This window comes from Melospiza georgiana, chromosome 6 (genome assembly GCF_028018845.1).
Source record: "Melospiza georgiana isolate bMelGeo1 chromosome 6, bMelGeo1.pri, whole genome shotgun sequence".
Lineage (NCBI taxonomy): Eukaryota > Metazoa > Chordata > Aves > Passeriformes > Passerellidae > Melospiza > Melospiza georgiana.
Window position 1 is genome coordinate 62,422,947 of NC_080435.1, and position 24,325 is coordinate 62,447,271.

Genomic DNA, 24,325 nt, shown 5'->3' on the forward strand with positions numbered 1-24,325 from the left:
GGTTGCCAAGGCTTTTCACAAGGATGGGCAGTGATGAGATAAAAGGGAATGGCTTCAGAGGGCAGGGTTAGATGGGGTATTGGGATTAAATCCTTGGCTGGGAGGGTGGGAGGCCCTGGCCCAGGGTGCCCAGAGCAGCTCTGGCTGCCCCTGGATCCCTGGAAGGCCGGGGCTGGATGGGGCTTGGAGCAGGCTGAGACAGTGGAAGGTGTCCCTGTCATGGCAGGGGTGGAATTCCTTCCTAAACTCTCTCCCATCCCAAACCATTCTGGGACTTTCTCACATTTTGCCATTTCACTGAGTATTCAGAATTTAGATTTTCCAAAGAAGCCAGAAGAGTTCTTTCCCAGTTTCTGAAGGATTTCTGTCAGTAAAACACTCAGCAAGATTTGGTGGACACAGCCACCTTGGATTTGGGGAGTTATGCTGCTCCCCAACCCATTCTGGATTTCCAATAAAATAATCACACATGGAGGCTGGATAAACTCTTCCTTCCTAGATGGACAAAAATTCATGAGTTTGGCACAGAGAGATTTCTGTTCTGCTCCTCAGCTTTCAAATTCTTTCACCCAAGTGCTGGAGTGATTCATTTCATCCAGCACAGTGGATAGATAATGTCTGCAAGCTTCTCCTCAGCCAAAATTCACCTTTTTCCATGATGGATGGAAAACTCTGTGTGGAGAAGCTGCAGCTTCACCTTGTCTTTGAAGCTCTTGAGTGAAAGAGCACATGGGAGGCTGAGCCACAAAATTACTTCCAGGATTGTCCTTTTTCAACACTTTTCCTAATCCTTTTGTGTTCCTCTGTGTGTTTCCACTGACTTTATTCTCCTAAAAATAGCAAAAATATTGTACAAATATAGTCATGGATACCCTCAGAGCAAACAGTCCTGGTGTCCAAAACTGCAGCATTTATTGATCCTTCAAAATGGCATCTTTAGTGCCAGATTTAATATCTTGGCACATTGGGATTACTCCCCCCAAGTGTATTTTTGTGTCTCCTGCATGAATGTCTAGGAAATTCATGTTTTCATAGGGATGAGGAAGATTTGGCTGGAGAAAGAATGTCTGCAAAAAGAAAGCTGAATGAACCATATTTTCAGCTCAGTGGGAAAAAGCTGCATTTGTAGCGTGTTTGAAATGTGAATTTTGAGTTGTTCCAGAAAGCCAAGTGCTGGTTTTCTTCTGACTGAAGAGGTTATTGCAGGGGGATTCTCTTGTCTTGTTGATAAGAAATCATTCTTAAGGGTTTTTTTAAATAGCTTTGTCTTGTGCAACATTAAAGGCATAACTTCTTACATTTGAGGGGATGATCCACCCTAAAAAAACCCAGTATTTGTGATGATGCACCCCAAAAAGCTGCATTTGTGCTTATTCACCCCAAAAAGGCAGTATTTGTGAGGATCCACCCCAAAAAGCTGCATTTGTGAGTATCCACCCCAAAAAAGCTGCATTTGTGATGATCCACCCCAAAAAGCTGCATTTGTGGTTATTCACCTCAAAAAAGCAGTATTTGTGATTATTCACCCCAAAAGAGCAGTATTTGTGATTATTTCACCCCAAAAAAGCTGCATTTTTGCCCTGTTCTCAGCAGTGTGGGTGATTTTTTGCTGACCATTGCTGTTGAAGCAATAAAGAATTAAATTTGTGTGCCTTAACTTGCTGTTTAATGTACAGACATGCAAGATCAGAGCTGAATTATAAACACCAGGCTCCCAAAAAATGTTTGGGGGATTCAGTCATGAATCCCAAGGGAAGATAAATGGTCAAGTCTCTTGCACAGGCACAGGGATGTAGAAGAATAAAGATGGGGCAATACCATCTTTTATGGATGTATTTTCTCTTGATAGAGCTAAAAGAATTAATATTTGGCAGAAAGCAGTGTCTGAGGGCTGCCCATTGCTCTCAGGGATGGAACAGCTTCAGGTATTTGTGTTTTATTTATGAGGGGATGGGAAACAACAGCAGCTGAAATTTTGAAGCATTTGGTCTGCAGTGAATTTGATGTGTTCCTTGTAAATATTCACAGCCCTGACCCCAGCCAGTCCCCAGCATGAGCAGCTTCTGATAAAACCATTTTGTTTTCTCTGGCGTGTGTGTGATTAAACTTAAAGCACTGGTTGAGCTCTGATCCTTTGCTTCTTGGTTAATTATGAAGAGGTAGGAATAACTTCTGGATTAACACAGAGCCTTCTAAACTCTGCCAGACAGTTCCTGCCCTGAGAATCTTGTTTTGAAATTTGGCTCACAGTATCAAACAGGACAGAGGGATTTCTGGAGGAGGAGGTGGAGAAGGAAGGAAGGAGATGGGGAAGGAAGGAAGGAGATGGAGATGGGGAAGGAAGGAAAGAGATGGAGAAGGAAGGAAGGAGATGGAGAAGGAAGGACGGAGATGAAGATGGGGAAGGAAGGAAGGAAGGAGATAGAGGTGGAGAAGGAAGGAAGGAGATGGAGAAGGAAGGAAGGAGATGGAGATGGGGAAGGAGATGGAGATGGGGAAGGAAGGAGATGGAGATGGAGAAGGAAGGAAGGAAGGAAGGAGATGGAGAAGGAAGGAAGGAGATGGAGATGGAGAAGGAAGGAAGGAAGGAGATGGAGAAGGAAGGAAGGAGATCTCCAGTTTTGGTTCCATGATCCATCAGGCCTGCCCAGGGCACGTGAACATGGATTTTTCCTTTTTCTCATGCCGTGGGTGTTGAGGTTTGTGTAACTCTGCAGTGGGATGTCTGGAGCACAGCCTGACTGTGCTGGCTGCAGGAGGAGGAGGAGGAGGATGTGCCTTTGCTCCATGACAGCATCCTGTGAGATTCCCCATCCCTGGAGCGTCCAGGGCCGGGTTTGTCAGGGCTTGGAGCAGCCTCGCAGGGAAGTCCCAGGTGATCCAGCCCAAACCATGCCTTGGATTTGAAATACCTTTCCCTGAGAGCTCTGCTGTGCTCCTGCAGGGGAGCTGAGGCAGTCGGGGAGCAGGGAGGCAGCCGGGCTGTGCAGAGCCTGCAGCTCCATTTCCTTGGCTCTCCCCAGCACATCCTCCTCTGTCTGCCTGGGGGAGGCTGGGGTGGAGAATGCACACAGCTGCTGCAGGGACACTCAGAACTTTCATCTTCTGTCATATATACTACTCTATTCTAAAACCTTAAACTCAAAGTTTTCTACTATGTGATTTTTAAAATTAATTTTTATATCATTTTTATTCATTTATATTTTTTATTTTAAAATATTTTTATTTTAAAATTTAATTTATTATTTGATTATTCTATTATTATTTTATTATGTTATATTATTTTATATATTTACATATTATTTTTATATATTTCTATATTATATTTACAAATAAACTTAATATATTTTATATATTTATTTAATATATTTATATATGTATATTAATTATTACATTATTATATTACTTTATATATTGATACATTATTTATATACAATATATTCTTATTTATAAATTTGATATCTTATATATTTTATAGATATATATATTTATTGTATGTATAATTTTTAATATTTAATATATTTATATATGTATATTATCATTACATTATATTACTTTATATATTTATCTATTATTTATATACAATATATTCTTATTTATAAATTTGATGTCTTATATATTATAAAATATATAAGATATCAAATTTATAAATATTTATATAATATTATATTTATATAATATAAGTATTTATATAAAAGTTAATATATATAATTTTATATATTTAATGTATTTATTTGATATATTTTATATGTGTATATTATTACATTATTATAGTACTTTATATATTTATATACAATATATTTTACTTATAAATTTGATATCATATATTTTATATATTTATATAAAAGTTAATATATATGATTTTATATATTGAATGTATTTATTTTATATATTTATATGTGTATATTATTATTACATTATTATATTACTTTATATATTGATACATTATTTATATACAATATATTCTTATTTATAAATTTGATATCTTATATTTTACATATTTATATACAATTTAATATATATAATTTTATATATTTAATATATTTATATATGTATATTATCAATTATTACATTATTATATTACTTTATATATTGATATATTATTTATATACAATATATTCTTATTTATACATTTGATATATCATATATTTTATATATTTATATACAATTTAATATATATAATTTAATATATTTAATATATTCATTTTGTATATATAATATATTTATATATATTATATGGTTATATATCTATATATTTGTTATTTATTTGATTATTTTATTATGTAATTTTATTCAAACTCCACACCCATAATCCCAGTTCTCTCCTCCCATTTTGGAACATTTTTCCAGAGTCTCAGGTCCGTGCAGTTTTCTATTGGGGGTCAGTGCCTGTCAGCACAGAGCTCTGAAATTCTCAGGAATTTTGGGAGTGGATTCCATTCCTGGGGATGGCAGCAGGGGCAGAGCCTGGCGTGCAGGGGTGGCCTTGGGGGCTCCCCACGTGTTGGAATTCTCACAACTTTGGGCCTGTAAACCAAAATTTAGAATTAAACACAAGGTTTGTTCTTAGAAAAACTTCCAAACCAAAGTACTAAAAGCAAGAATATAGATTTATAGTTAAAAACAGAAACATGTTAAATTAAGTGTGAAGTTTTAGAGTTTAAGATACAAAAAAAAATAAAAGTAGTTAGAAAGGCAAACAAGGGGTTTAGAATACAGTTCTGTAAGTTTGTGTCATAACATGATTGACTAAGAAAACTCACATAACAACATAAATCCATAAAATGAAATATTTAAAGATTAAATCAAAACATAAATATTCTTATTTACAATGTTTTATTAATCAATAAATCCTTTTAAAATCTTATGACTAGGAATCTTATAGCCTTCTAAACCATACTATAAAGATGTAAACCAACCTCACCCTTCCTATGTAGAAAGTAAGAAAATAAACCATATCATCATAAACAACTCAGAAATCCCATCTTGAACTCCTTCAAAATTCCTTCCAAAATCCCCATACCCAGGGATGCAGCAAATGGGAATTTAAAACCCTACAGAAATACAATAAAGAAAATAAAATCTGTGTAGACAAGAGAAATGAGGCAAGATGGAAAATGTTTTCCAGCGTGTTAAAATTAAAAAATTCTTTAAAAATTCCACTTAAATCATTGGGCCAAATTTACCAGAATTTTCTAATTATTTAATAACACATTTTACTTGAGCAGCACAGTTTTGGTTCATCTTTCAATGCAAAGTGAGGAAGTCTCTGGCCAAGTGCTTGAAATCAGGTGACTGAAGTGAAACTGGGGCTCCATCACTGTGCATGAAATTGCAGAAAAATATTCTGATTTTCATGTGACATCTTGAAAGGGTCTTGCTTCCAGGTGACATCATTTGCATGAGTTAATTGGTTAAAAGTAACAAAAAATAATAATAATAAAAAATCAGAGCAGTTTTTTTCCTCTGTTCTGGCTAAAAATAAAGTGAGAGGATGCGATAACTTGCACGATTTTCAGTTATCATCTGCAGTGAAATGGCAGCAGATTTCCTCTCTGCTTCATCAGCACAAGTGCAAAACATATTTTATCGTAACCTTTCTCATGTACCAGCACATTCAGAACTTCCATTTTTCCTCACTAAAAACTACTGAAATGTCATTGCTGTTTATTGCAGCAGAATTCCAGCTTCTGATTTTTTCTCCTGCATTAGAAATATTGCTGATCACTATTTCATCCCTATTAAATGAAGACTGGAAATGAATTCTGGGGTTTATTTTAGTACAAGCAGCTGTTCCAGTATCAGAAAGAAGCATCAAATCTCACCCATCTCCCACCCCAAGAAGGTGACAATTGATCCGCTCCAGATGCAAACCAAAGCTCAATTGTAGCACAGAAAAAGAATCTTCCAACTCCTATTTTTAGCTAATTTTCCTTTAACTTCTTCAATTACAAAACTTCTTTATTAATTCTGTTCTGGCCACTGGTTTATTTAACAATAAAGAGCAAAACGCTGACCTATTTTCTTCATCAAGGCAAATTTATGGCTTGTTAGTTTAAATTTTATTTTTTAATTAATTAAATTAAAATAATTATTTAATTATTTTAAATTTCATTTTAGTTTTGTAATTGTGAGTTCATCTCTGAAGAACAGAAATTTTAAGGAGGTGAATACTGAACAGCTTTGGTGGAGGTAGATTTTTCTACTTAAATTTACATTTCCCACCTAAATCTCTCTAGATTCTAACAGATAAGTTATGATAAAGAAAAGGAATTGATGTGGATTTTTACCTTTGGTTTGGAGGGTTTGAGATAACATTTGCAATCTCAAAATTCCATTTTTTCCCCTTTAAAATGCCAGTGGAGGCTCCTCAGTTTTGCCCTTCTGATGAGACACATCTCACTGTGTGCTAGGTCATATTTACAAAGCAGTAAAAAAGAACTTTTTTTAGGGTAAAGAAGTAAATGATGGTCTGAAATTCTTGAGTTTTTAATTATAAAAAAAGCAACCCATCCTTTCCTTCAGAAATTTGTTTTCTCCCTGCCTGGAAAGCCAGATTTTAATTTTTTTAGTAGGTGTTTTGGTTTGGTTTGGGTCTTTTTTGTTTGTTTAGGTTTTTTTCATTTTTTCTTTTTTTAGTTTTCTTTTGTCAGTAAAAGAAGACACATAAATATTTTCTTTCAAATATTTTGGTTGTCACATCTCTTAGTTCTTTCATCTCTAAGGAATAAATAAATTCCCCTGCAGCTGATGAAATGTATAATCTTTTAATGTTTCTTGGGTTTGTACTCCATAATACTGTGAGGGGCTTTTTGCTGTCATGGTCTATGCATTCAACATAGAAATACAATAAAATTGTTCTACATTTATTCTCCCTATCTTCTGGTGAATAAATCCTTTTAAAATCCATCTTAGTTTGTAGTTTAATGTATTTCAAGTATATTTTCTTATTTTTTTTTTCTCTTTTCTTTCCCTATTTTATACCCTGGCCTGTAAAGCTGTTGGGCATCTGTTCATTTTTGAGTACATCAGCAGCTCCATGAGCATTCTTTGATTTTCATGATCTTATGTTCAAAAATGTTTATTATTCCCCAGGAAAGTGAGTTATTTCTAGTAGCTTTTCTAACCACTGCAATGCACACAGTTGTAACTTGAAAATGTTCTTTTCTGGTTTGTTTTCTTCTCCAGCTGAGTCAAAATTGGGGCCTTTAAAATTTTTTTTTTCCCTCATGTGGTATTTGTTTGTATCTTTTGTGCTGCATTAGTTGCTAAATAATACTTTTGTGGTCAGGGTCTGTTTCTAGCTTTAGCTTTTCAGTTTTAGAAGGATAATGCCAAATATTTTGCAAAGCAGGATCTGCCAAGAAAATTTCATAGGAGAATAACCAACCTCTGCTGGGAAGCACAGAGTGACTTCTTTTGTTGTTTTTTTTCCCCCCTCTAAATAAATGTTAAGTTGTGCATTGATCTTTGCTTTATTATTGTTATCTTTATTATTGTTATCTTTATTGCCCCGGGTCCTTCAGTAATTATTACAGGGATGAGAATGAAATGTTTTTAGTGGCTACTGAACCCTACAAACCCTCTGTGCTTATACAAATCCTCAGCTGGTTTTCTGGGGAATAAAGGGAGTTGGCCTCACATCATTAATGAGCTGTTAATCCCTTGCTGCTTGAGTTAATTGGCCTTGGGTAAGAAAGTGTCAGAAGTCTCTCAGTGAAAGGTAGATTTCCTTACCACAGATAAACTATGAAAATGGAATTTCCTTACCACAGATAAAACCATGAAAATGGAATTCTTGGTGGATGGTGATCTGCTGGACTCTAACAGAATTTTAATTATATCCTAATGCAGAAGTTTAAATAAATGTTCCTAGTATTTATTACAATTAATTATACAATTCTGCTTACACTTGTGACTTCCATAAATCTGGCAGATTTAAAAAATGCTTTGTAACTAAAGCTGGAAAAAACAAATATCAGCCACATACTCTTAATGACTGGAAAGGAGATGTTTGCTCTTCAATTTCACCAAAATTAACTCCATTTAAGCCTTATTTGCACTACAGGGTCAGTGGTGGGTTTGGGATTCAGGTTTTGATGTGGAATTTATTGAAATCCTGGCACTTGTGCATGTTCTGAGTTCTGTCCTTCAGCAGGAAGTGTGGAAATGTGGAGACAGGGAGTGCCAGCTGGGAATTTTTCATCCAGCCTCGTGCTGCTGCTTGTTCTGAGGGATGAGGGCTGGCAGTGCCCATCTGGAGAGCGCCCACAAAATCAATATTTGTCCTCCCACAGTCCCCAGCTCAGAGATCCAAATGATGGCTCTGTTGCAACTACAGAATAACAAACTAGTAAAATTAGCGTGGAAATCTTCATTTTGGGTTTATCCCAAAAAGCTGTGACTGCTGGTTTTAAGGGACCATTCTTTTTTAGTGTCTGGAGTCTATAAAGTCTCTGTGCCTTCCACTACAGAGGAGTCTGGTACTGCTCTCCACCTCCAAAAATCCAGCTGGAAGATTTCAGGGGGAACAATTTCCTCTGGATCTTTCTGCTTGCTAAAAGACAAACAGCCCTGAAAATCCAGAATGGTGTTCAGGTTTCTTTTTCCAGCAGCACGGAGCAGCCAGATGTGCCCCAGGTGTGAGCACAGCTGCAGGGAAGAGTGCAGAGTCCCCCTGGGCAGGGACAGCTCCACTCTGGCAGGAAAGGCTCAGAAATTTGGGGTTTTCAGCCTGGACAAGAGAAGCTTTGGGGTGAATGAATTGTGACCTTTCAGGACCTGAAGGAGCCCAAAAAAAAAGGATGGAGAGACTTTGAGAGAGGGCCTGGAGTGTCAGGACACAGGGAATGGCTTCCCACAGCCAGAGGGCAGGGCTGGGTGGGATGTTGGGAGGGAATTGTTCCCTGGGAGGATGTGGAACAGCTCTGCCAGAGCAGCTGTGGCTGTCCCTGGATCCCTGGAAGTGTCCAAGGCCAGCCTGGAGTAACCTTGGGTGGTGGAAAATGTCCTTGCAGGGATGGAACTGAACAATCCTTAATGTCCCTTCCAACTCAAACCATGCTGGGATTTTGTGATTCTATGGCATTGGTTCTGTCTGGCACAAATCAGCCTTAACATTTGCCAGAGTTGTCCATTTTGGGGGGTTTTTTAAGCTTTCCTTCTTGGTTCCAATTACATTTTTAATCCATGCCCAGACCTTCGGAGGTGAAAGGATATGTTCAGTATCTGTTACAGAAAACCTCTCAGCACCAAGCAGGAGGGATTTACCCAGTCTCACACCCTCCTTAGGTTTTCTTGGCATGGGGCTGTGGGGAATTGTGGCTTGATTTTGCTTATTTTGTTTTATATAAAAGAGGGGTTAAAGCCCCAAACCAAGAGCTGCAGCTGTGGGGGTGGAATGTGAGGGTTGAATCCATTCCTGGGAGTGTTCTGAGGGTGCTTTGGGGTGTGCTGGTCTTGGGAGAGGAACCAGCACACTGCACTCATCCAAAACTGGGAAACAGCGGTGGGAGCTGCTGTTTTGGGCTGGAGCCAGGGCAGGGTGATTGTTCCCCAAGGTTTGGATCTGCTCTGAGCAGTTCTGCCTTGCTCTTGGCCTCTCTGCTTGGGTTAACACGCAGATTTTCAAGGATTATTTATTTTTTAGAGCTTTCAGAGTGTTTGGTTTCTTTTGTAAAAGTTCTTTCTGAATGTACAGCGCTGTGATGGCCTCTAGTGAAGGAAGGCAACTTTAAGCTCACACAGTACAGATAAACTCTTGTTGCTGTTAATTTGGGTTTGGGAGAGTTAATCTTAACCTGCAGATTTTTCAAGATTTTTATTTTTAGAGCTTTCAGAGAGTTTGGATTATTTTACAAAAGTTCCTTCCCAATGTACAGCACTGCAGAAAATTGCTGTGTCCTCCAGTGAAGGAAGGCAACTTTAGCTCACAAAGTGCAGATTAACTCTTGGTGCTGTTAATTTGGGCTTCCTGAGTCATTTTCTGGCTTCAGCTGACATTTTAAGAATCTTAAATTCTGCATTTGAGGTGTTAAACTGAGCTGCTAAAGAGATTGTGTTTGAGAAGAGCAAACATCTCCTTTCCAGTCATTAAGAGTATGTGGCTGATATTTGCTTTTTCCAGCTTTAGTTACAAAGCATTTTTTAAATCTGCCAGATTTATGTAAGTCACAAGTGTAAGCAGAATTGTATAATTAATTGTAATAAACACTAGGAACATTTATTTAAACTTCTGCATTAGGATATAATTAAAATTCTGTTAGAGTCCAGCAGATCACCATCCACCAAGAATTCCATTTTCATGGTTCTAGGGCAGCCCATAAAATGAGAGACATTTCTTTGGGTCACTTCAGCTCTTGGCACTGCTGGATGTGAATTCAGAGATGCAGAAAGGTGAATTCAAGGCTCTGTTTGAGGATGCTGTGAGAAATGAAAAGGAAAACAGAGCATAATGGGAATTTCCTACCCACACAGAGCAGGTTAGGAATTAGAAAGTGTCAGAGGTCAGGAACTGGAAAGCAGAGGAAGCTTGAGCTTCATTCCCAGGGCATGAGGTCAGGTACAGTTAATTGTAATTGTAAGCAGAATTGTACAGTTAATTGTAATAAACACTAGGAACATTTATTTAAACTTTGCATTGGGACATAATTAAAATTCTGTTAGAGTCCAGCAGATCACCATCCACCAAGAATTCCATTTTCATGGTTTTAGGGCAGCCCATAAAATGAGAGACATTTCTGTGGGTCACTTCAGCTGGGTGAGAGCTCTTGACATGGTAGATGTGAATTCAGAGATACAGGAAGGCGAATTTGTCTGTTTGGTGATGCTGTGAGATATGAAAAGGAAACCACAGCAAAATGGGAATTTCCAAACCCCACAGAGCAGGTTAGGAATTAGAAAGTGTCAGAGGTCAGGGACTGGGAAGGAGAGGAGCTTGAGTTTCACTCCCAGGGCACGAGGTCAGGTGCAGTTAATTGTAATAAATACTAGGAACATTTATTTAAACTTTACATTGGAACATAATTAATATTCTGTTAAGAGTCCAGCAGATCACCATCCACCGAGAATTCCCTGTTTTTTAGGGCAGCCCATAAAATGAGAGACATTTCTTTGGGTCACTTCAGCTCTTGGCAGTGCTGGATGTGAATTCAGAGATGCAGAAAGGTGAGTCTAAGTCTGTTTGATGATGCTGTGAGATACGAAAATGAAAACAGAGCATAATGGGAATTTCCTACCCACACAGAGCAGGTTAGGAATTGGAAAGTGTCAGAGGTGAGGAGCTGGGAAGGAGAAGGTTGAGTTTCACTGCCAGGGCACGAGGTCAGGCCCTTTTGAGGGGATGTTCAGTGGCTGGGACAAGCAGGCAGCACTTGAGGCAGCAGAGCCTCGTGGTCAGGGGTGAGTGAAGCTTGGCAAGGGGTGAATAAGCTGGGCAGGGAGGGAAGGAGGCAGGGCTGCCACAGGAGCTCAGTCAGGATTCAATTAATGCAGGCACGCTCCAGCAAACAGCTCCTCTCTGAATGGGGCCCTTGATCCAAGGCTGGAGATGGGACAGTGGCCGTGGGGAGAGGAGAGCGTTTCACCATGGACATTGAAAATACCAATTTGGAGCCTGCCAGAGGGATGTTGCTGCATGAATCTTCTCTTTCTGTGTGCTTAGGAACAGGACACTGAGCAGATCCCAATGTCCAAGATTCCCCCATTTTTGAGCACCTCCCGTGGCTCAGCACTGTGGACCCCCTGGGCTGGAGCTGTTTGGCTTGCACTGTTGCAAACAAATAAAACACAAGTGCAGAGTGAATATCTGGTTGTGGAACCAGTTCTGTGTGTTATTTCTGGTCACTGGCTGCAGAGTGCCCTCCCCAGCTGTGTTTCCTCAGGTGTGGTGGTTGGGTGTGCGGTGGGAAGCGTCGCGCACTGGGATTGCCACGGGCCCCACCTCGGGTCCCACTGTCCCACAGCAGCTCTTGGGGAGGAAAGTCAAGTGTCAGTGGGAAAACCCACTTGTTTTTGTGTGTGTGATCCTTGTTTTTGTGTGTGTGATCCTTGTTTTTGTGTGTATGATCCTCTCCCAGCTCCCCAAAACACTCCTACTAACCATGCTGTCGCAGTGGGGTGGGATGTGCTTGATCACTACAGCCATGCAATAGGATATCCACAAAAAAAAAAAGTACTTGTGTTTGTACTTTTTGTTTTGTTTTATTTTTATTTTGAACACAGATTCCACGTGATGTTCTGCAGTGTTAGTATTCAGCTGCTAAAATATTCTGGAAGAGCTGTGCTCAGTGGGATGCTGTCACTCATCCCCTGTCAGGATGGGGGACAGCTGAAGAGGTGACCAAAAGGCTGCTGCCAAACTCTCCTTTCTCAGTAAATAAACTCTGTAAATGGCATTGAGCAAATGAAAATTTGGCTGTGGTTCACCTCATTCTTGTTCTGATCCCATTCTTGTGTGGCTCATGTTGGAGCTTTGCAATCCTTCTGCCAAAATCCTGTAGTTTTCATTTTCATCCTATAGGGAACATGATCTTCAGCTTTGAGTCTCATGTAATAAAATTAGGATCAATACTAACAAAGGGCAAAAGCCCTGTCTTCCTCTTGGAGAAAGTCTTCCGGCAAATATCTTGGGAATTTGGGATGTGCTTCTGTCCTGGAACTGGACCACGTTGCTGATGGAGATGTGGACACCAGCACTGAGTCTTTCAGCCTTTAGTGTCAAATAAATTCTTAGGAGATTTTCTTATATATTGAAGGGATCAAGGCCAAAAGAATTAAAGACAATAAGACATCTAACAAATCTTGTCTTCCTTAAAAGTGAAATATATCACCAAGGCTCATTTTATATATGTCATCTTTATGGGATAAATGCATAGAAATTATTATTTCCTTTGTCAGTAATGGCTCATGAGATACTGAACAGGTCTGCATTGCTTGGCATGGAGTAACAGCTTCCCTGGCCTCTGGCTAATTTCAAAAATTTCAGCTGATTTTAAATTGAAATTGAAATACAGAGGAAATTTCAAAGGATGAGGAGGAGGCAGATATTAAGGAAATGTCAATAACATGAGTTGAAGAACTGTAATTTCTTAGTCTGTAGTTCCCCCTCTGCAGTGCAGAATTATATCAATAAGACAGACTGATAGATCATTAATTAATTTTTCCCATTAGGGACTTACATTTTTGTCAGATATCATTTCTAGTCAGATTTCAGGTTTGAATCACAAGCCAGTGACGTTGGCTTTGGCGCCTTCCTGTCTGTGGCTTCCTTGGTAACTGCACAGTTCTTTAAAAACAAAAACTAAAATGATGCAAACTGCAGTGAGTCGTGGGAAATGAAGATTTCTTTGACTAAGACATCCCAGAGTGATCTGAGGAATCCTGATCTGACACTTTTCACATCTAGGTGTGTACAGGGAGAACCAGTTTTTAGGCCTGGCCTTGTTGCATTTGTAATGAGAGCAGTAATTCATTATTGTTGGAGTGACAGGTGCACAGGGAAGGTGGAGCTGCTGCCAGCCAAGAGCAGGGAACAAAAGCCTCTGGTGACATCTGGGTGACGTCCCTTGGGGAGCATTTTGGGTGATTTGCTGTGTGCTCACAGTGCCAGTGTCTAGACTGGAGAGCTGAAACCATTCCTTGTCTGGGAGCACCCACACAGGGATTTTAAGGATCAGGGAATATTTGGGATGTTGCCTTTGGTTCTGGCATGGACAGGAGTTAATGATCACGTGTGGTCTCGGTGTCATCAGCTCAAGAATGTGTCTGGTGGAAGAGGAAAGCTGTGGGACCAGAAAACACAGACAACTCGATAGCTTTAGGTCATAAATATCAACCCAGTGGGGACTTCTGTGTTCCAGCAGGCAGAGTCTGATGGTTGCAACCCAGAATAGTCCAAGCTATAGATTAAATATGAGCTTAGTGGTGCTGTTGGAAAGCAGCAGGACAGGATTTAGTGGAGCTGTGTCGTGTGAGAGAGCTGGGAGCCAGGAGCTGCAGTGTTCCCCTGCCTGAACCTTCAGATCCCAGCCAAGCAGACTTTGGCAGGCTCCATCCATTCCTGCAGGCTTCAGCACGACAGTGGCAGTCACTGCTGGTGTGGAAAAAGAATATTTGTGAGGAATGTGATCCTTTTGGTGCTCCAGAGGTGAAGCTGATCTCTGGAAATGGTGCAGGCAACTTCACCTGAACATCTGAGCTGCTCCTGGACAAAAGGCACAGTGTGTGTCCCTGCTGGGAACATCCCTGCTTCACATTGGTCTAACAGGACCAGAGCAATCCTTTATCCTTTATCCTAACCCTTTATCCCACTGGCATCCACCTGCTCCTTCTGCATTTTTTAAGATTTTGCTGTGGTCTAAAGCAAAAAACACCTCGGTGGGAAGGTGCTTTCAGAAGTGGTGAATGTTTCCTTTGTGGTTTGCAGATGACTCTGAGTGATTTGGTCTGCAGATGTTTGGGTCCTTTGTAGAATTGTTCAGATTCTCTCTGAGATCAGCTTGAGTCATATCTGTGTCCTTGGCCTGAGTTTGAAACCCATCTCGTGTCTTAGCACTGCCGGACTTAGAAAGGCCAATCATTGGGTTTGGTTTGGTTTGGTTTGGTTTGGTTTAGCTTGGTTTGCTTGGTTGGGTTTTTTTCCTGACTGGAAAGCCTTTCCCTATTTTGAAGCTTGAGTAAGTATTGATAAAACTCAGGGGTTAATCCTTCAGGCTCTTGATTTTCCTGTTTTTAAGACTTCTTGTCCATGCACAGGAGAAGTGTTCTGTAATGACTCCCTTCACAGGGTCAAATTTCCTTTACATCCTCATCTTAAGTCCAAACTGATTTAACTTAACCCAGTTTTCCCTCCATTTTCCATAACCCACCTCTTCACCAGATTTCAGCTGTTCAGAAGACCCTACATGTTTGTTAGGGTAAAAATGAAACAACTGGGGTTAAACTCCTCTAACTCTTGGATGTTCAGCCTAATTAAATCAGGTTGTGTGTCCTGAATAATAGTTTAGCCTGAGTGATTTAGTTACTAGAAAGTGTTCACAAAATCCCCTCTTAAAACTTTCTGTATCTGAGGTTCCTGTGACACCTTCCAGCCCTGAATTCTCAGCTGAAATCTGGAGCACATCCAGAGAGGACAGTTCTGTAAAGGCTTAATTGGAGCTGCTGCTGCTTCTGAGGAGGAGGAGGAGGGAGCAAGGAAGGAGTGTGCAGAGTGCAGTTGTTGCAGGGAGCTGTGACTCATCCCTGGTGCCTCTGCAGTGCCTCTCCTGCCCCTCTCAGTTCCACTTTTGGGGCACACCATGGGATGGGTGAGCCCCTGCTGCGTCCTTGAGTGCCAGGAACTTCCCTTAAAATGGTCTTTGAGAGGGGAGAGCTCTCATTGCCAGGCTCAGGTTGGACATGAGGAGGAATTCCTTCCTCCAGAGGATGCTCAGGGGTTGGAAGGGGCTGCCCAGGGAGGTTTGGAGTGTCCATCCCTGGGGACAAGGTGGTGACAGTCACAGATGGGATGACCTCGGAGAGCTTCTCCAGCCTCCGTGATTCTGTGATTTGATGTTCTAAAGTCTGCAAAAGAACTGTCAGGAACACTTCACAATTCCAGCCAGGCTGGTGCTGAGCTAATTCCAAACCCAAATTATCCTCACCCACGTTGGTCTCAGCTTTGCATTGTATTTGTATCAGACATCATCTTATTTTTGCACAATCTGTAAGACTGTGGGGTGCCTTGATTTCTGATTAAATATATCTTAACTATAGCTAAATATCAAAATATCCATCTTAACTATATCTAAATACATCTTAACTCTCTTGTTTCAGGCTAGAAATCTTCACACAGGAGAACTGGCTGCTGTAAAAATAATCAAGTTAGAGCCTGGTAAGTTTTACATTCTTTCCTGTATTTTTGAATCACATTTTCATTTTTTCCATGTGTTTATTTTCACCCACTGTGAAGTTCTAGACAAAAGAAGTGTTTGGGGCTGTTGTTTTTTTGTATTTCCAGTGGTTTGACGACAGGAAGCCCTGCAGGATGTACCACTGCTCTTGGCTGTGTCATGCTCACTATTTCCTTGTTTGTTCTTATCTGCCTGATCAATTGCTGCATGAGGAGATGTTGCAATTACAGCGTGTTGTTGGTACAAAGAGGAGATGAGGGACAGATGGTGGATTGTGAGCTCTGAGGCAGCGAGGAGCTGTGGGAGTTGCAGGGGGAAGGGATCAGGCAGGGATCCCAACTCCCACCGAAGGTGCACTGGGAAAAGCAGAGCCCTGGTTGGGATGTGTCATCTTTGCTTTCTGTGCTGAGGGAGGGGGATGGCTCCTACTGCCCTTGGAGTTTCTGCCCAAGGGATCTCCCTTGCTGCCCAGGAGATTTCCTGAGCTGGAGTTTAACCTGAGTCCTGCACGGAGAGCTGAAATCTGGAATTGTGTCCTGAGTGGAAATGAGAGAATCACAAAATCCCAGCATGATTTGAGTTGGAAGAGAACTTAAAGACCATGTGGGGCTGAAGGGCCGAGGGGAGGGTTCATTTTAATTCTGGTTGGTTCTGTGCAGAAAAAGAAATGGGTTTGAAGGCAGAAGGTAGGAACAGCAGGGGATGCTCAGGGCAGAAGTGAAAATCTCTGCCTTTGGGTGCCTGGGATGCTCAGCCCCCTTGGCTGAGCGGGCTGGGTTTATTAATTGGGCTGCAGTGCCAGGGTTAATGAGGCACTGGGGACACAGGGGGATCCCTCACACCCTGTGTGAGCTGCTGTGGCCAGTTTGGGGCAGTGGGGCTGTGGTGGGGCAGAGTGATGCTTCAGTGACAGAAAAAGGACAATAATAATGCACTGCCACCTTGGTGAGCAGCCTCCTCCAGCCCTGTGTCACTGCAGCCAATCCAAATGAAGTGGATCTGGTTTTATTCTGAATTTGAGGGACTGTTTTGGAAGCTGAGTGAAGCAGGGCCAAATCCTCTGTTGATAGAGCTGAGGGAGGAGCAGGATTCTGCCTTTCCTTGATGCTGCTTAACCATTGCAGTGATAAATGCAAGAATCTGGCCCCAATTTTAATTAGCACTGATGACCATTTCTGGTGTTTAATTATATTGGTCTGATCACCACAGGGAAGCCATTTTGTCTGGTTTGTTTTGGTTTGGTTTTTTAATCCATCTTCTTTTAAACGTTGCCAGCCTGATCTCCATCCACCTCATGTACACCCACAGCCTCCTGGCAGGGATCTTGTTGGGTGTTTGGTTTTTGAGGAGGATTCACAGCATTTATTTACTTACTTACTCCTTTTTCCATTCTCATGTTTGAAATATGCCAGATTTTAAAAGAAATTAATAATTGGCTGCTACACACTTCAATTTTCTGACTAATTTTAAGGGTTTTGAGAAGTTTTTGAAGACTGTCAATTGCAGGGCATTTATCAATTCCTGGACCAGGTCAGGAGCTGTTGGAATTCCCTGTGGTGGTTTCCTGGGAAGGGCAGCCCCTCCAAACAGCAGCACAAGTTCCTTTCACACAGTAGGACACAGCTGGAATAAAATTAATAATAAATTTCCTAAATTAGAGAGCGGAGAAATAGGCTTGGGAGTTACATACAGCATCTTCTGGAGAGGAGGAGGAGAAGGCTCATCAATGGAAATTAATTAGCTGATGGAAAAATAAGAGCTCCAAACTCAACACTTGATTAATCCACAAGAGGGGAACTGGGAGCAAAGACAAAAGGCTCTGAAGCAGAGAGTGCTCCAGGGGAGGTGAGGAGTGTGCTGAATGAAGGCTGAAGGAACTGCACTCAGTAAAATGGCAGGATTTTAGGAGATTCAGATTGAGGAGAATGGCAGGGGTGAGTCCTGGTTGGTTCCTGTTCCTCCCTCATCTCCTGCAGGTACTGGGTGAGTACCCAGAGAGAGCTGGAAGCAGATCCCAGCATGGATCTGTATTTTATTTCATCACTCTTACCTTTGTCTCTTCTCCAGACAAAGAAAACAATCCCAGCTTGGAAGGTTGCTGTCATTAATTTATTTAAATTTGGGGCAGTTCTCTAGGTCTGCTCCCACACTCACTTGGAGTCAAAATAGTGTTTTTCCCTTTTTTTTTTTTTTTTATTTTTTTGGCACAGGCTTTGGAGAGCATTAGGCAAAAGTATTATGGCACGCTAATGACATTTCCCAGCGTTCCCTGAGCACAAATGCTTCAAATAATTTGGGAGCCAATTCTATTCCAGAAACTAATCCAACTGTACTCAGCAGCACAGCAGCCAAAGCTGTCTGAAACACTAAAGCCTCTTCCTTCTATGGGTTTAGCAGATGAATCTAGAGGGGACTCAATACAAAGAGGGAACTATTTGCCAGTGGAGTTTGCAGCCACAGAACTTTCTCCCTGGGAGAATATCATAAAAAGTATTTTTAAATATGCTAATGTCTGTTTTAAGTGCTGCTGTCATGATAACTGATGCCCTCTGTCGTGTTCAGAGCCTTCTGCAAGGTTACAGAAGAATCTCACTGCTGGGTTTTTGGGTTTTTTTGGTGCAATGATTGCATTTTCCATTTGAGATCCCAGAAATGGCAGTTCCCTGTTTCAGGCTGGATCCTAAGCTGGACAGGGAGCAGGGTCAGGGTCACAGGGGGGTCTGGCCCCTCTGCACAGCAGAGCTGCCCTGGCAGCCCAGGGCTGTGGGGACTGAGGCAAGGCAGCCTCATTTCCTATGCAATGAATTCCCCAAATGAACTGTAGAGAAGAACCAGCCTGAGGCTGATTTAAACTGAGCCTGAGGCCGATTTAAACTGAGCCTGAGGCTGGTTTAAACTGAGCCTGCTGGGCTTGAACTGTTGTTGGCAGCACCTGGGGTTGAGGAAATATGAAAATAACTCCTCATTAGCACACACACACCTTCCATGCCTTGTGCTGTGCAGCCTGGTTGGGTTTGGGATCGTGTCTGGGGCCAAATTCCTGAGGTTCCAGGAGTTCCAAAGCCATTAAAGGCTGGACATGGCCTGTGTGTGCCATCCCATGTCCCACATGGTGCTGCCACAGCCTCAACCCAACACAGAACAAAGCAAAGGCAGCCTGGACTTGGAATCCAGAGTGCCCAGAATTTTAATCACATCCAACTTGTTGAAATGGGGTCAGATTTTACTTTGTGTCCTTATATTGAATTTATAATTCACTGTTCTTCTTAAGAAATGTGTGGATCCGGAGGAGGATCCAGGTACTGCAAGTTTTCACTTAAAGCAGAGTTTTTGGGATGGGGAAAGTCAACAGAAGGGGTTGTGGTGGGAGAAGGGAGTGCTACCAGTAGGGGAGAAGCTGCAAAGTCCATTTGAGTTGGAAAGGAGTGCAGAGTGTGACACTTGGGGTAAATTAGGAGAACACATCATTTGGCAAAATACATCAGGAGAAACAGCGACAGAGAAGAGGGAGAGTGAAGATCAAAGACTGAGCTGTACAAGAGTGGGTAGGTGAGGCAAGGAGAGAGGAGAAGAAACTGCTAAGAGAGAGGAATCCCAGAATCCCTGAATGGTTTGGGTTGGAAGGAACCTTAAAGATCATCCCAATCCACCCCTGCCATGGCAGGGACACCTCCCACCATCCCAGCCCTGTCCAACCTGGCCTTGGGCACTCCAGGGGACAGCCACAGCTTCTCTGGGCAATACCAGTGATATCTTTTTAATTACCAATTCTGTATTTTTCATTACCAGTTCTATATTTTTAATTACCAATTATATGCTGAGAGGCTGCTCATAACCAGGACCCAGGCAGGGCAGAAGAGAAAATCCACAGGGAAATTGTTTTGGTGTTGGACCACTCACTCCAAACTCTGGTGTGCCCCTTGCTGTGGAGCTCGTGGCAGCACATCACCATCAGAAATATTTAGAATCAGCAGAGAGATAATGAGGAGCATCAGTGGTTAGCAGCTGGCAGCTCCATGCCCAGCAGGAAAATCTGCTGCTGGAAACATCACTGTTTCCAAATAGCTGCTCCTGCTTGGAATCAAGTTTCTTGAGTTTCAAGTTTGGGGAATTGAAATTCTTTCTGCCAGACTGCAGGTTTCCACGAGTCCTGTGAAAAGCAGTCTGGATAAAACAGCATATAAAAAATTTCTATAGAAGATATGGATAAAACAGGATGAAAGGTCTGCATTTTGGGAAAGCCATCCCTTTCCTCAGCACAGCCTGAACCTTCCTGAGCTTCAGGAGAGTGGTTTGGAGTGAGTGCCTGGGATCTGTTGGAGCATAGGGGTGTTGGGGAGTCAGCACAGAGCTCACCTGTGTGGGGAGAGCTGGGGGTGCTCCCCTGGGGAGGAGAAGGCTCCAGGGAGAGCTCAGAGCCCCTGAAGGAGCTCCAGGAGAGCTGCAGAGGAGCTGTGGATGTTGCTGGGCTGTGGAGTTTGTGGAATGGGGCAGACTGTTGTCATTCCCATAGATTCCTCTCCTTGTTTGGGAACTCAGGTTGTTGAAATAAGAAATGTTTGAGGAGTGGTCCCAGCAGAGACTGCAGTGGTGTGACCCTGATCTTCATCCTTCAGTGTGCCTTACAAGTGTTCCTCCAATCCTGTTGTTAAATACAATCTAATTTTTAAATTACAAATATTATTTATAGTGTTAAAAATCCCAGATTTTGGTTAAAGTATTACAAATCCCAGGTCAGACTGCCTGGAGAGGTTTGGGAGTGCCATCTCCATGTCCATCAGGAGAGGTCCATGATGTCCATGTCCATGGTGGGGACTGGAGGGATTGGACAGGAGTGCTGCACCTTGAAGGGCTGGTCTCTTCAAACGTGCCTCTGTCCCACCCTCTGGTGACACTGGGCTGTCTCTGAGTGCCATCACTTCCCTCCTCCCTCCTCCCCATGGTGCCAATGTGAAGTGATGCAGAATAAACCAGTTTAAAACAAAACCCAGGAGTTTCTCCCCCAAGAAGTCACCTTTAGGACACCAAAAGGATTCACAGCTCTTCCCAGGGGTGGTTGTGACAAGTGACCTGGGGTCTTCCTGCAGGATGGGAGCACTCAGAGCAGTGGAGCGGGTGAAAATAGGTGCAGGAATAAACTTTGCTAAAAGCCGTGAGGATGAGGAATGCCCAGAGAGCAGCAGTGCTGGGTGTGGAGCCAGCAGGGCCTTCCTGTGCTGCAGCACCCAGGGAACAGCTGCTCTGCATCCAGGAAACCTGGCAGGGTCTCTCTACATTCCAGCTGTGCACAGAATCATGGAATGGTTTGGGTTTGAAGGGACCTAAAGCTCACCCAGTGCCACCCCTGCCATGGCAGGGACACCTCCCTCTGTCCCAGGGTGCCCCAGTGCCCAGCCTGGCCTTGGGCACTGCCAGGGATCCAGGGGCAGCCACAGCTGCTCTGGCAATCCCAGCCCAGCCAGGAATTCCCAATTCCCAATCTCCCATCCATCCCTGCCCTCTGGCACTGGGAGCCATTCCCTGGCTCCTGTCCCTCCATCCCTTGTCCCCAGTCCCTCTGCAGCTCTCCTGGAGCCCCTTCAGGCCCTGCCAGGGGCTCTGAGCTCTCCCTGGAGCCTTCTGCTCTCCAAGGGAGCACCCCCAGCTCTCCCATCTCTCACACAGGTGAGCTCTGCAAGTAGAATAATTCACAGCTGTTGATGTGCCACCAGTTTCCTCCATGATCTCCCATTTAAATTCAGATTTATCATGAATTTATCAGCCCTAACCTTGCTCAGCTTCTGGATGGGCTCAGATCCCACCCCATGGCAGGGGCTGGGTCCCTGGCAGCTGGGGACAAACAGCCTCATGTGCTGTCCAGGGAGAAAATTCCACTGTGGGGCTCTCTGCTAAAACCCCTCAGCAGAGGAGGCTGCAGTGCCTCAGCCCCTGCTCAGGCTCTGCAGCATTCCCCTGATGGATGTTCCCACCCAGAGTGCCACATCCAGACTGCCCCACAGCCAAACTGCCCCACATCCCAAACTGCCCCACATCCAGACTGCCCCACAGCCAAACTGCCCCACATCCCAAACTGCCCCACATCCCAAACTGCCCCACATCCCAAAACTGCCCCACATCCCAAACTGCCCCACATCCCAAACTGCCCCACATCCAAACTGCCCCACATCCCAAACTGCCAACATATCCCAAACTGCCCCAGATCCAAACTGCCCCACATCCCAAACTGCCCCACATCCAAACTGCCCCAGATCCAAACTGCCAACATATCCCAAAACTGCCCCACATCCCAAACTGCCCCACATCCCAAAACTGCCAACATATCCCAAAACTGCACCACATCCAAACTGCCCCACATCCAAACTGCCCCACATCCCAAAACTGCCCCACATCCCAAACTGCCCCACATCCCAAACTGCCCCACATCCCGAACCTGCCCCACATCCCAAACTGCCCCACATCCCAAACTGCCCCACATCCCGAACCTGCCCCACATCCCAAACTGCCCCACATCCCGAACCTGCCCCACATCCCAAACTGCCCCACAGCCAAACTGCCCCACATCCCAAACTGCCCCACATCCCAAACTGCCCCACAGCCAAACTGCCCCACATCCCAAAATTGCCCCACATCCCAAAATTGCCAATACATGACCAGGCAAACCCCAGTCTTCCCAATTCCCTGTTGTTCACCATCAAATCCCTGACTGCCAAACCAGATTATTTTGTATGGGTGTTCTGTCACCTTTGGTCTAATTCTTTTTATCTTGCTGTCTCCCTCTCAGTGAAGTATTTTCTACAAATGGTGTCTGGTTTTTTTCCCTGCTATCCAAGGATATTTAATTTTTGCCCTATTCCAGTGCCTCCTGCCAAGATTAATACTGCAGCTGCCTGGAAACTCTGAATTGGTTTGTTTTGTATTCATTCTTGTCATCTTTGAGCAGCTATACATCTTCTCCCCTATCTCTGTGTCTCATCTTGCAGAAAAATTTCCTCCATATTTTAGCCAAACTTTTCTCATGGATAACTTCTCTTCTTTCCATCTGTTTGCTACTTCTCTATCAGCTCCCTGTCTTCTTTCTTCTTTCTCTTCCAAATCCTTTATTTCCCCCTTTCTCTATAAGTAACCCCCATTTCTTGGATGAATTCTTCATTTATAAATAGCAAATCACAAGATCATCTTTGCTGTCTCATTCCACTACAGGCAGCATCATTCCAAGTCATTCCTGATGGGTTTTGTTCAGTGTTTTCTTATTTTCATTTTTTTTCATTTGATGGAAATTTCAACCAAAAAAAAAGTTGGAAATTTTACACAAAAGTAAACATCCCTGATATTTCTCCAGTTAGGAAAACCTTTACATCTGCCCAGGCAATGCAGATGAAGGCAATTTAATCCCCTTGCAAATTATCTATTATAAAACTGGACACAGATTATCCCTTCTCCCCACTTCCCTGCCATCTTTTATGTGCATGAAGGTTGTTATCTTCTCACTCTCAGTCCTTTTCTAGCCCAAAATCTGCATTTCTTTAATTTCCCCCGTTAGTCACAGTTCCTAGAACTGCCCTGGCGCTGGGCAGCGATCCCTGCACAGCTCCAGCTGCTGCCTGGGAGGTTTTCCTGTTCTGGGGGTGTTCCCAACAGGATTTTCACATGGGGCAGTGTGGAGCCTTTGCTTCTTTGTGCCAGAATTGGGATTAAATGCACAAGACAGTATTTCTTGTTGGATTCAGATGTTTATTAGTTCTTATTTGTGTTTGTTGGGTTTGGAAAGAGGTGTGTGCTAAAGAAGGCAGGAGCAACCCCTGAAATGGAAAATGTAAACCCCTCCCTCTGAATTATTACAATTTTTAAATTAAGGGGCTCTCAGACAAAGATATGGGAATAGGAATAAGTTCTTTATTGGGAAAATTTAAAATACAAATGAAATAGTACAAAAAAAACCAGAAAACAAACCCCATCCAGAGCCAGAACAGGCCCTGACACCCTATGGGTCAGCAGTTCCATCCAATGGTGGCTGCAGCCCTCCTGCAGAATAGGAATAACAGTTCTTTATTGGGAAAATTTAAAATACAAATGCAATAGTACAAAGAAAGAAAACAAACCCCATGCAAAGCCAGACCATGCCCTGTCCCCTGTGTGCCAGGGGGTGTCCCAGCCCCATGCCAGGGGGGCTCAGCCCTCCTGCAGTGCCAGCTGTGGCTCTGCTGCAGCAGGGATCCTGCACAAGGGGGGAGTTTTCCTCTGCAGCTCCAGGGCTGCTGCAGATGGGCCTGGGCTCCCTCTGGCCATGCAGGGCAGCAGAAAGCTGCTCCTCTGGCAGTGCAGGGGGCAAAGGCTGCTGTGCTGTGCCAGGCTCAGATTGGATCCAGGTAGGAATGCTTGGCTCCTCCCCTGGGCGGAGCATCTCCCCATGGGATGCTGGGATTGGATCAGCCCTG

The 24,325-nt window shown here is 42.9% G+C and overlaps 1 protein-coding gene across 1 annotated transcript in view; it reads left to right on the forward strand.

The window, feature by feature from the left end:
* MAP4K5 (mitogen-activated protein kinase kinase kinase kinase 5) overlaps positions 1–24,325 on the forward strand; it is a 66,100-nt gene that overhangs the window by 6,703 nt on the left and 35,072 nt on the right. Inside the window, exon 2 of the mRNA XM_058026458.1 lies at positions 15,814–15,871. Within this exon, the coding sequence (XP_057882441.1) occupies positions 15,814–15,871 (58 nt within the window). The remainder of the gene's footprint in view (positions 1–15,813; positions 15,872–24,325) is intronic.